Below are 18438 nucleotides of genomic sequence, written 5' to 3'. Positions count from 1 at the left end.
GCATGCAGTTGGCTTAATGGGGAGAGTGGGGTGATGAATTATATATGGAGGAAAGAGTCAGTGTGGCATAGCAAGTGGCATTTTTTGAAGTCCCTTAACAAAGCAGGAGAAAATTAAGAATTCTGTGTATTTGAGAAAACTATTTATAAAGGAAAACGAGATTGAAACTGCTTGATAAAGGGAAAAGTATGAAGACAAGCCAGACTAACGTTATACACTAGGCACTAGTCACATATAACAGCCTTTGCAAAGAGTCCTTATCTTCTTTGGCTATTTCCTTTGAACCCATAAAGATTCAGGAGCCATTATGAATCAGACATAAGGAATAAAACAACAAAACCTCTTTTAATGTTTGGTGTTTAATGTTTGACGCCACCTGCTAATGAAGCTTTTCTCCATCTATTTAAAAAGGTTTTCTATTTTCCTATTGACATAACACCTTTCCAGTGTAAGAAGACCTTCACACACTAAAGGTCTTGTTTGCATTTGTTTATTCCATGAGATTGCACACAATAATCTGGAATGGATAAATCTCACTACTGTAGTGATACAAATATCACTCGGAATCATTATCTTACAGTGTGTGATGAGGACACTGGCCTAAGCGTTTACCTGGATTCACAGAACTTCAGTAGCGGGTTGAGGTTTGACCTTTATGTCCTTCACCTGTGGGTGAAATCCTCACTACCAAGTGCCAACATATTACAAAATGGTATTTGCTTAATATTTTAGAAGAGCAGTACTTAGTCACCTTCAGAGAGGGTCACCTGACACCTGTAGGGAGAGCCAGGTGCATGATAACCTCCTGCTGATGAACAAGGAGACTCAGACCTCAGGCGACTTCATGAGGATCACAAAGCTCACAAACAGTGGCATGCAGTCTAAAACTTGATCTTTTATTTTAAATCCAAAGTTCTTATATATCAATGAATTCAAGGATTTGAAAAAGTAAAGATCAAAGCAATTGGGACTTATGTCTGGATTCCTTACTCTGCTGCCAAACACTTCAAAGCACTAAGCTTGGGGCCACAGGGCCTGCAGTCCTATAGCCGAAACCTGTGATCTTTCGCCAATTACTTAACCTTCTTCACGTCAGTTATGTAATTGCGAAAATAATGATCATATCATTCCCCAAACGCAGTTGTTTAAAATTCCAACCAGGAAAGACATGTTAGAGAATATGACAAACGCATCACAAATATAAAATGTTATTATTTTTGTGACTAACTTAAGATTTTAGAAAAAGCCTAGAGCAGTTTCTTATTTGATTCCTAAGTTTTGAAAATAAGAATAAAATGTAAAAATCTATACGTGTCTGTTTGAATATTTAACATTCAATTTATATTTTTATTTATCACATAAAAACCACTAGACTGGAAAGGAAGGAAGAGGACTTGCAATAAAGATATTTAGGGCCTATGCCAGGAGAAATTTAATGAACATATTTGCTTTAGATGACATTTTCATGATTATTTATTTTGGGGAGAGTTATATATTCTCTTTGCCTTTGTTTCTAATCTGTGAAACAGCATAAAGCTCCCTATCTTGGGACAGGGATAAACAGAGAAAAAAGTGAATGCTTAAAGACTGCTATAAATAAACATGGGTGGTGAAGACACAAAAGTTTAATTTTACATAATTTAAGTCTACATAAAACACAACACGTATTAACTTCAGAAATAATACATTTGATTGGAAAGTCCATTATAAGTCTTTTTTTTTCTGTAATTGATATAAAGACATGAAGACTAAACTCAAGAAAAATCTGAGATGTCATTATTGATGTGCATGTCATTATTCTTATTTATCACTTTATTTTCTTGTTTCTTTTTAGGTATGAATGCCTGCAAACTGATACTGAACTATGACAATAAGATTAACTTTCGGGGGGGACATCTGATATGTTCTTTGGCTGGAGGGGAAGGTGAAACATCACCCTTTTTCATCACAGCCAACCTCTCTTTATTCCACTGTCATCTAATCCTCAGCACTAAGCAAGACAGACACAAAAGCTGTATTCCATTAAGGATCAAAGAGAAACTGCTCTCCACTGGCCTTTCAGACTTTTCTGCTCAAAAGTTTTCTTGGAAAGTGCACTGGCTGCTTAAGGAACTGATGAAAAGTACCACAGCAAAGTCACATATCTATATATCATTACACATTCTATCTGTTACACTGCATATTATATATCATAGTATGCAAACACGTACATTTCATCTCCACAATTAAAATGTTCACGGTCAGTTTATATAATCTGTGCACCTGCCTAGGAATGAAAAACAAAAGCTCTGTAGTATATTCACCAGCTAAAAGCAAGAAACAGATACCGACATGGCAAGAAAGACAAGAGATAGAGAAAGGCAATGTAAACAGGGAACAATAGTTATGATCAAAGAAATATTATTTTAACTTTGTAACAGAAACTAAGTGAAATATTTTAGTTTTTTCTGAAATAAAGTATTTATGTACTTACATAAATATTTATAGTTTTTTTATCAGTATTAATATTATGACCTCATAATAGCACACAGAGTCCTATAACATTATGCAACGCCTTGGATTCAAATTCCCCACATTTCCACACTTTTATGTTATGGGAAAGAATTATTTTTGACATGGCTTTGGTTGCCCTATTCTAAAATCTTAACTCTTTTGAAACATTTTTAATCCTCTCTATCCACCAGGAAATCTCCCCATTTTTCTTTCCACCAATATTCCTTTGTTGAAAAGGAAGCTCACATACATGTCTGGAGCTCAGGGGAGATTGGAAAGAGAGAGATAAATTAGGGAGGCAGCCATGTTTCAACCATAACTAATTAAAGATAAAGGCACAAGTCATCTATGATCTAAGAAAATCTGGAAAGAGAACAGACCCCCACATCAGTCCTTCCAATGATGAGCATTTAAGGAAATAAAGCAGCCCCAGAAATCAATAATGAGAAGATGCATCCACACACACACACACACACACACACACACACACACACACACACGTGTGGCCTTTTACAAGCAAAATTAATAAAGTGCTTAACGAAGAGCTAGAGATCAAGTGCCACATCAAATGTCAGTGAACATTTCAGCACGATGAGCCCTGAGAAGTGATTACTAACCTGACAACAGAGCAGCCCTGAGCGATCATGAAGACAGCAATTTCGGACCATTGTGAGGAGCAAAGATTGATTGGATTGGAGATAAAGACATTAGGAAGGGAGGAAATAGAGATTATAATTATAATAGCACTTTTAGGAAATTTTGTTTAAAGAAGAGAAGTAAGTAGGGTTGTAATGGACAGAACATATGAATGTGGAGATGAATTTCTTAGTTGTCTTTTGTTTTTACTCAAGTGAAAATATGTAAAACTGTTATACGTTATGGGAATAATCCTGTCATATGGGGGAAACTGTGAAGAAAGGAGGAAGAAGACAGAATTCCATCTGTAGTAGTGTCTTTTAACAGGTGAGTGGCAAAAGATAAAGCATCCGAGTCAAGGAGTTGCCCTTAGGATACAGCCAGTAAAGAAGGGCAAACACAGGCCACAGATGTAAACAGTGGGAAGAATGTTGTTGGCGAAGCCTGCGACAGTTTTGGTTATTTCAACTTTCTGAATGCAGGGAAGAAACAAATTCATTATCTGGGGGCCTCCCTGGTGACTTAGGGGTCAGTCTCAGCACTATCACCTCTACAGCCTGGGTCGATTCCAGCCAGGGAGCTACCCACGTGGCGCAGCAGACCTCTCCTGTCTCGTCCACTGCTCCCCTCAGCAGTGACTTTGGTCCGTCTGCCTGTTCTGCTCCCCACTTTGTCTCTGGGCTCCTCTCACCCTCTGCACCTCTGGCCTGTACCCCAGCTCTTGTATGCATGAAAATAAATCTTAAAAAAAGAAATTGTAGTCAACTATAAATACATAAGTAACAATAAGGTCAGAAAATTCCAAAGTAGGCTAAATTTACTGTCCTTCCAATTGTGAGTCCTTTCAAGAGTGGTGGATTTGATGGACTGTGTGACTGCTGGATGTTACCCAAACCTGGCTATTAGGAAACAGGCTGTGATGCAGTGATAATAAACACACTTATTTGTCATTAATATAGAAGGGGGAACAGAAATATGGAATTTAAATTCAGACAGACCAAGGTATGAATCCTGTGTGCAACATTTCCTTGAAAGGTCATCATGTTGTATTATTCTTAGTAAATCCACAACTCAACAATGCCCAATAAGGGTGAATTGTAAGGAATACATATTAAATACCTTTTTTTCCCACTTATATTTACATCTATCACTCATAAAAGTATTATCAAACTTTGATTCTGTTATAAATTGCTCTAATTCATTTTTATTGGGATCATAAATTCTATTAATTGTCATTCCCTTACATTACAGAATTTATTTATTTATTTATTTATTTATTTTTAAATATTCTTTTCTGAGTTCAGTTTTTTTTTTTTTTTTCTTTTAAAGATTTATTTATTTATTTATACAAGCACTGGGTACAGTCAGAAGCGCGGGAGGGTGAGAGAATTCACCAGAGCCAGAGCAGGGAGCAGAGCAGGCAGAAGGACCGAAGTACACTGCTGAGGGGAGCAGCGGGCGGCAGGAGAGGTCTGCGCACCATGCGGGACCCTCCTCCGGTGGCCGGGGAGCAGCTGGGGATGGAACCAGCGCTGCAGAGGCTGCGGGCAGCTTCGCAACCCAGCGCTCAACCGCTGCGCCACCAGGGAGGCCCCAGAATTTATTTATTTTTTAAAAGATTTTTATTTATTTATGCATACAAGAACTGGGGTACAGGTCAGAGATGTGGGGGGTGAGAGGATTCACCAGAGATAGAGTGGGGAGCAGAACAGGGAGATGGACTGAATCCACTGCTGAGGGGAGCAGCAGGCAAGACAGGAGAGGTCTGCTGCGCCCTGTGGGTTGCTCCCTGGCCTGCCAGGGATCGAACTCGTGCTGCAGAGGCTGAGGACAGCTTCACAGGTTGTATCTTAACCCCTTGCACCACCAGGGAGGACCCCTTATATTACAGAATTTATCAAGCTTCTCTTGAGCTTCTCTGTTCCTTCTCTCTCACTGCAGTTCCAATACAGCGGAATTTAGTTAACACATCTGTTCACATAATCCATCCCCATTAGGACTTCATATTGTTTTATTATATCTTTCCTTAGCTTTGGTATTTCCAACCGAGAAAGACAAAATCAGATTTATCTGTCTTAATGGAAGAGGTATTCTCTATTTGAAAAACAAAGTCACAAATATCTGTTGCTGATCATTTTTAGCTTTCTTGTTTTGAATTTTCTCTGCTGCTTGATGCTATTGAGTGTGGTTTTCATTCTGTACCCACATTGTCTAAAAATCCACTAAACACAACACGCAGCCATTCACAGCAAATGGTGAGGAAGGTGTAATAGCTTCTGTGCAATTACAATGGATTTTGTGACTCACACATTCTCACATCAGAGAGCTTTTCTCATTTATTGCATTAAAAAGATGAAATAAGGGGAAAAAGAAATTCAGATAATAAAATACAAAGTGTGGACTAAAAGTTAAAACATCTAATTAAGACATGTCTAGAAAATAGGTGTCAAAGTAACAAAAAATATGGATCTTTTTTTCCTTTGTTTTAGGTTGAAATCTAAGGCAAATCTGGTATCATCGGATACGTTCCATCTTAATTCGTGTTTTATGTGGCTACACTGGAGATGATGCATAGACCTTCGGATCATTTTGAATATTCCAAGCGGCTTAAACAAGGATAATGCTTGACTGTTATCTTAAAATGCACAGGTTTCTGTGGAAAGTATGTTGCTCAGATAACCACATTCTTCTTTATTATGTGTGTAATTAGGGGAGATAAAGCTAACCAACAGAAAGTTCAGAAATATATACTCATGAAAAGAAGCATGGGCATTTTATATATAAAAATTTGAATCAGAGAGCTATTAAGTAACTTCTCAGCACTTCTTAGCTATAAAGTGATAGCAGCAGGTTCTGAACACAGCCAAATCCAAGCCCATGCCTAAATCACTATTCAACTATGTCATACTACCTCCCAAAAATAAAAAAACTAAAAATGCAAAAAAGCTTATCTGTGATTAAGAATTTATTTAAAAAATATGCTACTCACCTTTGAAAGCTTTTGGTATGTTTTGGAACAAGAATGCATGCACAATCTTCATCTAACAATCAATAATCAGGTATTAAAAAGGAGAAAATGAAACAGAATTCTAGTAGATAAAATAACTCTTAGAAAAAGCATAACCAACACATGGATACAGTGGAAAGTCTGAATCTTATATGAAAGTATCATTGAAAGTAAAACGAGTATTCAGACCTTTAGCAAACTGAACTTGGACCTTAGTAAATTCATTATATGGTAAGTAAAAATGTATGATGAGTTAAAAAAATGAAAAAGGTGCTGTCTGAAACCAAACACATCTTGACTCTCTTCCACTACTACTAACTCCCCGGGGGAGAATGAGAGACGGCAGAAAATACAGAAAGCATGAACCATCTCTACCTTCAATTTTGTTTTGTCACAAGTAGAAAAAAACAATCTACACGTGGTAATGACTCAACCTTACCTGCTGTTTGTAGTAAACCTAAGAGAATAAAATCAGTCCGAGAGGCAAAATAAGACCTCACAAATGTAAACTTATAATAGAGTGAGGCCATTTTCTTTTCCTTTTTTCTCCCACATGAATATTTTGGAACGTTTCTAGTATGCAGGGGCGACGCCATTTTGTTAGGGAAAATGGTTTCCCAAGCCCTCATATTGCCTCAAGCTTTTAGTTCAGTTGCTTTTGAACTAATTGGGAGTCAACATTGAGGAGCAGAGGTTATGATGCCCTTGAAAAGTTTTATCGAGCTTCTAAAATATATGATGTTTGATTTAAGAAAAACCTCTAAGTAGTATTTTTGCCACAACATAAAGGTATTTAATACCATTTCTTGTGTGAAGCGGTGTTCATGAGAAAGACTTGTAGCTCAATGTATCTGATTCATCTCATTAAACTTGTTTTTCTTTGTCTGAAAATGAAAAATTAATTCTATATAGATATTCATTCCTGGTACCCAAGACACACTGGAAGGTTAATAACCTCTGAGTGTTCAAGGACATGCTAAATCAGGTTATTAAAATTCAACCCTTCGCATATTTCTGGTGGAGGGGAAAGGTTTGTCCCAGCCAACAGGAAAACAATACAGGGAGACTTTGAAAAGTTTCTCAATCTATTTCACGCCCATCCTTTAAGAATGATAGAGAGCTGCAACATTGACACAGACCTCTGTTTCAAAAACAGTTTCTATGCCCAATTCCTGTCCCAAAGTCAACAAGAGGCAATGTGTTGTGTGTGCCACGTGGATTTCACAACTGTCATTCCCACAGCACACACCATTTCATCTTCCAACTAATATTTCAACAGCTTACACCGGATGAGATTAAATCTCAGGAATTTTAACTGTTTTTTTTTCCCTTCCTAATGAATAGTACTAAAAGGATGCTTGAAATGTTTTTGGTCTACTGATGACTCTTATGCTTCTGTATCAGTGTAAGTCATGGGCATGAGCGGTGGATTAGCTGGCGGAGAAGTTTGTTAGAAGTTCTTAAACGCTCTCAATGACTTAAATACCCATCTCACATTTTTTTCCTTTTGTTCCCATCTGTTCATTGTCCAGACTTCATTCATATTCTTATTTACAGAAACCTTTACTCATTATCTGAAAAGAACAGTTGAGTCTGAAGGAGAGCAAAGTCCTAGTTCCTGTTCATAACGTTTCGGCCTTCCATGAATGCTACCCATTGACGGCAGGAGAGGTGAGGCCAAAGAGCAGCAACAGAAACCAAGAGAAAGCTACAGGCATCAAACATTTCCAGAGTGTGCAGAGCACATTGCGATCAGAATAATTCAAGGCATCACGTTAGCATCAGTCTTCAAAAATCTATCCAAGCTTCCAGAAGCTTTCGAAAGCTTTACCTTTAAAGTCCTCCTAGGGACTAGAAAGATTTCCAAGTATAATTATTCTTACTTCAACAGCTTGAGAAAGTTTCTTTTCGTAGGAAGAACTTTGATAAAATCCAGGATCATAATTAATGTGTATGTACATAAATGTTAATGTAAATCAGCTTTGTAGCTGGACAGGTTTATTTTCAAAACAGATTAAACTAATGTATTGAAATCATTGGGCAACTTCAAATCCTCTTACAAAACACAGGAATGAGGAAATCTGCCAGAGAAAGTCCATAGTTATTGTTGATCATATTTGCAAACTTGCCTAATCACTAAGCTCTTTTGTAACCCCCAAATCAGCCATTCTTTTTTTCTTTTTTTTTTACAGTCATTCATGAAAAAAATGCAGAGTGGAAAATTTGAATCACCTGAAACAAATGTTCCCTGTTGAGGTCAGATGACAGTCTTTGCTTCAGTTCACACATACTGGAAACAAGTGTCCTTTTCATGATCCAGTGACAAGTTTTCCACATTTGTGTACTCTCTGTTGATGATTTTTGCTGTTTAAAATGACCTTCAAGCATAGCACTGAGCACAAGAAGACTGTGCTGCATCTTACTGAGAAAACATGTATGTTACATAAGCTTTTTTCAGGCAGGAGTTACAGTGCTGTTTGCTGTGAGTGTAATGTAAACGAGTCAACAATACATATTTAACGAAGTGTCTTTAAATAGAAACACACATAAAATGAAGTTCTACATTGATTATTTGGTGAAAATGTGACCAGTGACTTGTAGGAACAAAATACAATCACTCTGTTAAAGTCACTGCTGTCATAAGAAAGGACATTTCCAATTCTCTGACATTACCCATCAAATGTCACTTACAAAGCATAAAAATATGAGATTGGATCTCTACAGTGATAAGATCATTTTAAAATATTTAACTAAAAAATACATTCTCAATCTTAGTAGTCATTCTCAACCCTAAGATAAGTGCTGCTTTGGAGACACTGAATATCTCCTTTTCAAAGGAATATTTATAAAAATTGTTAAAACCAATCAATATACTTCAGGAAAATATGTCATGCTGGACTTCCATGTGGAAGAGAGAAACGGAAGGTGTGGGTGAGCTGGAAGGGCTAATTCAGGTACCCAGGGAAGACACGAGTCCTCCCACTCACATTTTGTCGGTCAGTTCTAGTCACTTCATGCTTTCTGCCCCTCCATATATATTTCTTAGGAAATTTTATGTATGTTCATGGATAAAAATGAATCTATCATGGCTTAGGTATAAGAAGTACACAGATGACTTGCGGAGGACTGTCCAGCTATACTTTCTGGTTTTTGTAAAGCTAAGATGAAACTTCTAGGTATCTCAAGCACAGCAATAAAATGAGCTTTTTCTTGATTGCTGCTAAGATGCAGCACTCAATGTCTTATTTTAATAGTTTTCATTCTGCAAAGTATTTCGGGTATAAAGTAAAATCATACAGTGAGCTCATCTTGCCTTAAAATGAATGGCAAAATATACACTTTATATTATGGCCACTAACCTCCTACACCTAAGACTCTCTGCTTTTTTTTTTTGGGGGGGGGGGCCCTCGCCGGTGGCTGGGGATTGAACCGGCACTGCAGAGGCTGCGGGCAGCCTTGGAACCCAGCGCTCAACCGCTGCGCCACCAGGGGAGGCCCAAGACTCTTTGCTTCTTGATCTACAGTAAAATAGGCTAAGTGGTCTACACTCCGCCCTCTGTGTAAAGCAGCCCACCATAAAACCCTCACCCACACATTACGCAACTGGTAGTCACTGTTCACAGAAAACAGAAGAGTAAGTTACCATGGAGACAAAGCCAATTCTCTCCACAATGGCCAGTTCTTCCAACTTAAAAAAGATATTATCGGAAAAATAACATGGAGCACTCAGACACTAGCAACCCGAAATCTGTATCCAGTAACTGTGGAGCTAACCACGCTCACTTTATCTTTTGACAGGATAACAAAGACAAACACACACTCAGAGATAATCCTATGTAATCACTATTTACAAAATAAATTCCTGTATCTGTCTAAATAATGTAAAACACTTACACTATCATATGGCTTCCACCTCTACTTAGTGCTTTATAAACGGGGTGACCACTCAGCTTGACCTATTTGGTGAAAAGCATTTGAGCTCCAGGAGACCATATGGACAGCCAGATGGCTGCTATAATTTAATGCCATTATTCTAAGGATGAAATAAGGGATAAACATAATTTGCATTATTTTCCATCCTTCCTGCCTACCTTTTATTAGTTTCATTTTTAATTCAGACATCAGAAGGGAAGAGAATACCTTGCTACCAGGGCCCAGGTGCCAACTAATTACTACAAGAGACTCCAGCCCTGACATCACAGGCCAGGCCTCTGAGCACACTCCATCCCGCACAGTGACCCCACGGTGGTGATTAATAGGGGGAGTGCTAAGCCCTAATGAGTGTGTCAGATCTTAGATGTTCTCCAGACTAAGGCAATTAGTATACTGTTGAACAGAGTTCTTCAGTTACTTCGTAGAGAGACTTACACGTCATAGTAAATTCTAAGTCTTTTCATCTTATGGTCTTTGAATTTATTTTCTAACCAGTAACTAAAAGGCCTCTGTAAATAGAGATCTTACAAACATTAGAAGAAAATTTAAATAGTTTTGCGATCAAATATTGACTTTCTCTACAATAGTGAATTTCTATGTTGAACACAACCTGAAGTGGTTTTCACAGATGTTTGCCAAAAGGCAGGTTTCTGGACTCTAACAACAGAATTTCTGATAAAAGGGGGTTTGCCAAGAAACCTAGAATTATGTTTATTTAACAAGAAACCTATGATTCAGAAGCAGAAAATCTGTGAGCTGCACCAGAAAAAAACACTGCAAAGTAAAGAACAAGACCAATATCTGTGTCTTAGATTACATGAATCAGTCAGACTTTTTGTTCCTTATAGGTATTATGTTTCTGAAAAAATGATCTGTCCCAATGTGAATAAGGGAAATTGTTTTCATATTGAGATAACAGTTTTAAATGCACCAATTGTTTCTTGTTAAAAGATTACATATTAATTATCAAGATAAGACATGGATGTTACTTCTAACAAACCGTGTCAGTACATAAGCTCTTCATTCCTCATGGACATGGCAGGTAGGTAAGCAGGAAAGGACCTGGAATTGTTTTTCTACCTTTAAGGGAAAAACCAAAGGTTACGAAGGGTAACAGGATTTCTGCAATTTGCCTTTTCTCCATGGCAGGAGGTGAGGCATGTCAAAGTCTCACTTCTGATAATTAAGAACTATTAAGCAATATTTGCTATTAACTATTACTATAACTATTAAGCAATTAAGAAATATTTCAAGGTCTTACTTGGGTCTTACCTAGACAGTACCATCGTCAATTACTACGTACTAAGAATTTCCATGTCTCTCACATGGCTTTCTGGAAACAGCCAGAAACAAAATCTCTGTTACTCTTCAGTTTATACATATTTTACTCCTCTGTTACCCTAAATATTTTAAGGCAGTCCCCCCCCCCCAATTTCATAACTATTTTACCAAACTATCACTGGAGTAAATTCAAAAGATTTGTCTTTTGTGCTTTCAGAACTTTATGTTGTATCTATTAAACACGGGGACCTAAGAGCATGACTGAAAGGAAAACATTTATATAATGATAAATATGTATTTACTTTATATAATTTGATATTGACATTTCATCATTTGAGAAAAATAATTATAGCTCTCTTCATCCTAAACCTCCTTTTAAATGCAGCCAGGGAATGGAAGGCGAGCATATGGCCATGGCAAGTTAATAAACACATCCTGCCTTTCTTGGATGAAAAATGGTTGCTGGGGTATCAAGTTCTGTCTGAAACGCAATGGTGGAAGCAATTCTGTTTCTTCTTATAGGAAGTTATCTGAAACTTTCCCCAGTACCCTCAGCCCCTCCCTCTAGTTAAGTGGAATGTGTACAGAAATGATGTTTACCCCATGGGGCTGGCATCTAAAATGCTTCATATAATCTTTCATTATAGGAATGTCTGCTTTCATTCCATGTCCAGTCAGATGGAACAGATTTAGAAAAAAAGTGAAAAGCCTTAGGTGACTGCACAGCTACTAGGTAACATTGCTTAAACAAGAAATAAACTTGTATTCCCTGCAGGGACTATGACGTGGACTCAGAAACGATATGATACTTTGATTTGTTCTTTATCCATCATGACCCATATCCTCATTTGAACATGGGCTAAGATTGAAGATTTAAGATTGCTTAAAACCAACAGAGAAAGTGAATTAAGACTTAACTACCTACAACGTATAACTTATTTTTGTTTTGCTTATGAGTTGGTCATCTAGCTACTTAACAGGGAATGATTAATATATTCTTAAGTCCAAATTCACGAGACTTAGATGAATTCACTAGAAGAAGATATTTCAGTTATATTTAAGAAGGGGGGGAACTACGTATCTTAAAAATCAGCACATCTTGGAGTTTATAACAAGATGGATTTCATGATTGCTATCTCTAATATTCTAGAAAAATGTTATTAAGAACATCTTATGGGACAAAAGAACAAGACCTACCATTTCTGTAGTCATCAAAAATCACACAGTTACAATTCTTAAGGCAATTGATCAAAGGAGAATCTTAGAAAAATGTTTAGATGCAGAAATTTTCAATGACAAAATAGCTTTTTGAACATACCTGTTGGTACTGGAACAAACATGTATCAATTTAATTTGGCCAAAAGTGTAAGGATAAATGCAAAATCTGGCACAAAGAAACTGGACAATACACACACACACACACACACACACACACACACACACGGTTATTAGAGTGTCAAATTTTTACCCTGGCAGTACATGAAGTTAGAATATCCTAATAAATAATTATTATGTCACTAAACAAATGACATTTCTTTGGCTGCAAAAGGCCTGGCCTAGATCTGTCTCTATAACTTTCTAGAGGTAAAGAGGAAGATGTGAGAATAGCATAGTGATTAAATGTCTGGGCTCCTAATATCTATTTGCCACTAATGAACTGTTTGACATGGAAAAGCATTTTATCGCTATTTCCTCAGCTCTAGAATAGAGAAAAGATAAGACTTATTTCTCAGATTATGAAGAGAATTAGGTAGCATGATAAATAGCAAGAATTTAGATAAACCTCAGTTGAAATAAATATCAATGAATATTGGATTATCTTCACCTGCAAAGTAAGAAATTGCCGTAGATGATGAGTAGGATTTCTTTTAAATGCTTTATATGCTGAGTCTGTACTTGTCCCTTAAAGTGAAATATTCAGTTAAAAAATAAAAACTCTAAAATCTAAATGTTTTAACGAATGACTTAAAAATCTGTAAGGCTGTCTGGTCTGCTGTTGAAAGTGATTTAACAAATATATTTGACATAATAATGCTCCAATAATTCTAACTTTTTAACACTCAGAAACGATGTGATACTTTGATTTGTTCATTATCCATCATGAGCCATATCCTCATTTGAACATGGGCTAATGCAAGATAATTGTCATGCAACCATTCAAATAACATGATGTCATATTTTATAAGTACCAGAGATAAGGAATTATTTTTTCAATGTCACAAATCTGAATGATAACACCCTATTTTTGCAGGTTCAGATGAATTCCTTTCCAGGCTTATAGACTCTCAGCAACTTGAGTTTCTTCCTCATTCAAAATAAAGCATTTTAACCAGTGGTAGCAATAGAAGGAAATGACACCAACACGTCACTGTAGACTTTACTGTGAATTAAATGGGAAGATACTTCCCTTGGATATTCTATAATTTAGTAAAATGTAAATCTTCATTCTAAAAGACACTAATAAGATTCAGAATGAAGTGACTGGTTAGAGATGCTGTATCACTAAAATCATTACGAAATCAGTTCTAATTATACTTCTGTTTGGTTTTAAGTGACTATAATCTGAAAACTGGGCTTTCCGATATCAACACTACGTGCAAAACATTGTAGCCTAGAGGATTCAATGCCTTACTCCAGAGTTCTATTGATTCCAAAGACCCTTACCTCCGGCGTACATAACAGCCAGCATGATGGAGGATATCCATGCTATTTCACTGTAGGATGTGTTGAATATTTGCTGAATTTCTTTGAAGAATACTGTGATGGCTTTGGGGAATGCATATGAGAATCCAATGGAGATAAAAGAGGCACCCACCACTACCCAGCCCCACCCTCCATCCGGAGGTGTGTGCAGTGGGGGTGCAGCTGCAGGTGGTGGCATTTTTGCTCCTCTATTGAAATTCAAGTAACCTATATGAAAAAATAACAGATTAGACCATGTTTTCATCTTCATTGATCACTCTTGATCAGTACCAACAGTGCTTCCCAATGTAACTATAACTATATATTTCTTATTAATATCTTTTAATATTTGTATTCAGAAAATTTACCAAAAAAATAGTGAGGGAACTCACTGTTAAGGATTAGAAATTGAACAGATTTAATTTGCTTAGGGTTCGAAAAATACTCAATGAGAAGATTTCAATCTGTATTGATCTGAAATGAAATAAAAGCTAATTCAACCTGCGCAAGAATACAAAAACACTCGTTTCAAAGGATGTATGTGCTCCTATGTTCGCCACAATAGTCATGTTGTAGAAACAGCCTATGTGCCCAAGGACAGAGGAAAGGCTTAAAAACTGTGGTGCAGACACACGTAACTGAATACCACTCAGTTATTCCAAAAAGACGAACTTTTGCCATGTGCAGTAAGATGGATGGAAATGGAAGAGATAAAGTCAATAGGAGACCAAAGGGCTTCATTTATATGTGGAATAGAGAGAAACAAAACAAAGGGTCAGATAAAACCAAACCGGTAACAAACCGGAGAAAACTAACTATGGAAGTGAGGTTCCAGAAGGTTCTGGGAGTTCACATTGAGGAGGGGGGCATAATGGGCTGTGGTGGAGGACTGTGGACCCCGTGGCCCCAGGTGAGGCATGAAGACATTCATGCAAGGAGGTGTGATTTTAGGCCTCTGATTCACATACAGTGTCTTAAACCAATGTCACCTCAATTTAAAAAAAAAAAAAATTGATAAAGTGAAAAAAACAAAGCGATCTCAATCTGATTTCTAGGGTTGAGAAAAATACAACTGTCATCACCTTGAATAACTTATTAATACAAAATGTTTACAATTTTTCTAAATAAAGAGCAAAGTGGACTGTGTATTAAATCTGATGGATTTTAAGGAACTAAATAATGGGAATAATTTAGAATTTTCCATTTTTAGTAAATATTTCAGCATGAATCTATTTTCTAAATCTATAGGATTAGGAATTGCATGGTTCTAACACATAAGTTAGTTTTAATGCATTTTGCACAAATGGCACTACCTATCATCTTAAGGCTGATACGTTTATACACATTTCATAGCAATTAAATAGGTCGTATGCTTTTTTTCTTAAAGAAATGGATTTTGAATATGCCTAAGAATACTTAACTGCTACCTTTATGGTATAAGGTACTCACTCTCATGTGGGAGAAAGAATCACACAGAGCTCAGCATAATTGAAGTTGAGTTAAAAACATCATGGTTCTCTAATCAATGATTTTGTGGAGTGATGCTGCTCACCTAGCTTTTAACTGTGACATTTAGTATTTTTCCATTATGAGCTTTTTACTACCCTCATTCCATGGGTGAGTATTTTCAACTGAAACAGAGGGAAAAGAAATAATTTTCTGTTGCAAGATAATACTGTAAATAAGTGCATAAAAACTAGTATCACCACACTTTGAGAAACATCTGTGAAAAACCTTAACAGATATCAATGAAAATAACATGTGGGGTTTAATTTTTGTTTAACGTGAAATTATAGCTATTTCAATGATCTCCTATATGACCTACTAGACTTTGAGTGAAAATATTCTCCACATTAAAGTTTTCTAATTTTTCCATGAATATATCCAGACTGATTTCAGAAACTCCTTAAGAGAAATTATGATAAAAATGAAACAAAATAGGTAGAGTGCAGTCTTCCTGGTTACAGTGACATTAACTAGAGAACAGTTTTAGAGGATTAACTTGCTGTCTCTTACCTTATTAAAATATATCTTAATAATATATAGTATATATTATGGGTAACATAATAAAATTATATATAATATAATCATATTAATCTATAATCTAATCCATAAATTTACAAAAATGGAAAAAGAATCTCTGGTTCAATAAATATTGAGTTCTATGTTAAGAAAGTGCTTTTTAAGTAATTATCTGTTTATTAAATTTCCACAATAGCCCTAAAGATGTTGCCCTACTTTTAAAATGAGACTAACGTTCTGACAGATTAAGAAACTAGAACCAAGTAAAATAATAATGTCAGGAACTATATTCACTTATCACTGCTGTCTCTTAAAATTATATAAATAGAATTATAATCAAGAACATTGGTTAATTTATTGGAGGAGCACAAGCAATAAAAATACCTAAGTATATTTATTATAGCCTCTTATTTAAGCCTCAATATATAAATAATAAATTCTTGGGAATTCAGCTTTTGGTTTCATATAATTTTATATTTATACATGATGGTTATAAACTGCTGACCTGCTGTTATATAGCATAGCTGATTCTCATAATTCACGTGAGTTGTGTTTTATAAAGTTGCCATAAACACTGAATTTTTAACTGGCTGCACCTAGCAGAAATCTGGGTTAGGTTTCTGCCAACCTCTTGTCAAAACATTTTCATCCACTGATCAACATGTAACTTTGTATGAGTGCTTCTGTTTAAAGTCATCTTATTCACATTGTTGATTCCTTTTTTTTAAAGATTAATTTTATATATTTATGCACACAAGAGCTGGGGCACAGGCCAGAGGTGTGGGGGGGGGTGAGAGGATTCCCCAGAGACAGAGTGGGGAGCAGAACAGGCAGACTGACTGAAATCCACTACTGAGGGGAGCAGTGGGTGAGTCAGGAGAGGTCTGCTGCGCCATGTGGGTCAGCTCCCTGGCTGGGGATGGAACTCGTGCTGCAGTGGCTGCTGATAGCTTGATAGTGCTGAGACTTAACCCCTTGCACCACCAGGGAGGTCTGAAACTACAATTATTAACACATATTTGTGAGAAGCCAAATTCATAAATATGAAATTATGAATAACGATGATTGACTACTTCTGCATATTTGCATTTATATTTATGTGTATATACTTATTTACACATGTACATATAAAGACTAATAAATTGATTCCAGTTAGTTGTCATTACCCAAATGCTGCTCTGAACATTTGCATACATATCACTTCTGTCTTGTATATGATTGTTTGTTTTCTCTTTCCACCACATTTACTTGATCTTAATTGTAACTGCACACTCCAGATTGAGAATCTTCTCTCCTCTAACTGCCAGTCTATTTTGACATTTTAAGATCTTTTAACTAAATCATCATGAAGTGGATGCAGAACCAATTAATGATTGAAAATTCCACTTCCAAGAGTGTCACCTGTTCTGTGTTAACAGGTATCTATGAATCCTGAGTTGACCAATGGTCAAGATCAGTTCATAATTTTTTTAAAGATTTATTTATTTATGGATAGAAGAATTGGGGTACAGGCCAGAGGTGGGGGGTGAGAGGATACACCAGAGACAGAGTGGGGAACAGAACAGGCGGATTGGCTGAAATCCACTGCTGAGGGGAGCAGCAGGTGAGACAGGAGAGGTCTGCTGCACCCTGTGGGTAGCTCCTTGGCCGGGGATGGAACTTGTGCTGCAGTGGCTGCCGATAGCTTCATAGGCTGTGTCTTAACCTCTGCGCCACCAGGGAGGCCCCAGTTAATAAATTTTAATGAATTTTCATTTTATTTTCTTGTGCATGATTCTGTAACTTCTGGTTGTTGTGTCTTGTTCTTTTTTAATGTAGCCATAATCAAGAAAAACAGTTAAAAGTATAATTTTACCTGCTGACAGATGTCCACTTGAACAGATTTCTTTGGATTACACGTGGAATCGTTAAATTTAGTTGCTGTTTCTTGAAGTGTGATATTAGAAGGCAACACAAATGAGAGGTAGAACAAACCCTGAATTATCTAAAAAAAAAAAGAAAAACAAGAAATACATGTATACTTATCAGAACCATTAGCTTCAACTTACCCCAAATGAATCTTTTTTTAAGTATTAGCAGATTGAATATATATGAATATTAAAAAACATTGGATTAAAAATATTTACTAGACAGCTCTCTTGCCCCCCTGTGAGTATGCAGATGCCCCTTTATCTTTCTCCATTTCCTAATGGACCTGTCCTTTTAAAATATAACATATATATATTTTTATATATGTGAGTGTGTGCGTATACATAATAAATATATCTGAAATGTAACATGTAGTATGTGAGCAAAAGTAAAAAGTGTAAAATGGAAAATTAGGGTTTTTAAATAAAAAACAATAAATTACAAATTTGCCATTATAAAAAGGGAGTTTATTGGCA

The 18438-nt window shown here is 36.4% G+C and overlaps 1 protein-coding gene across 5 annotated transcripts in view; it reads right to left on the bottom strand.

Moving 5' to 3' along the window:
• The window catches only part of SLC16A7 (solute carrier family 16 member 7), a 125212-nt gene that overhangs the window by 36365 nt on the left and 70409 nt on the right, over positions 1 to 18438 (bottom strand). For 4 of the 5 annotated variants that reach the window (XM_054696738.1, XM_037515091.2, XM_054696739.1 and 1 more), the window contains 3 exons: positions 17910 to 18038; positions 15585 to 15663; positions 14015 to 14260 (listed from right to left, as the gene is read on the bottom strand). In XM_054696738.1, the coding sequence (XP_054552713.1) occupies positions 14015 to 14231 (217 nt within the window). In that variant the 5' untranslated portion in view covers positions 14232 to 14260; positions 15585 to 15663; positions 17910 to 18038. Of the gene's footprint in view, positions 1 to 14014; positions 14261 to 15481; positions 15542 to 15584; positions 15664 to 17909; positions 18039 to 18438 lie in introns of those variants that run through there. The other variant, XM_037515092.2, reaches the window with a different exon arrangement.

Source organism: Talpa occidentalis, unplaced genomic scaffold, assembly GCF_014898055.3.
Source record: "Talpa occidentalis isolate TD23 unplaced genomic scaffold, MPIMG_talOcc4v2.1 talOcc4.16, whole genome shotgun sequence".
Classification (NCBI taxonomy): domain Eukaryota; kingdom Metazoa; phylum Chordata; class Mammalia; order Eulipotyphla; family Talpidae; genus Talpa; species Talpa occidentalis.
This window is presented reverse-complemented; position numbering and strand designations above follow the sequence as displayed.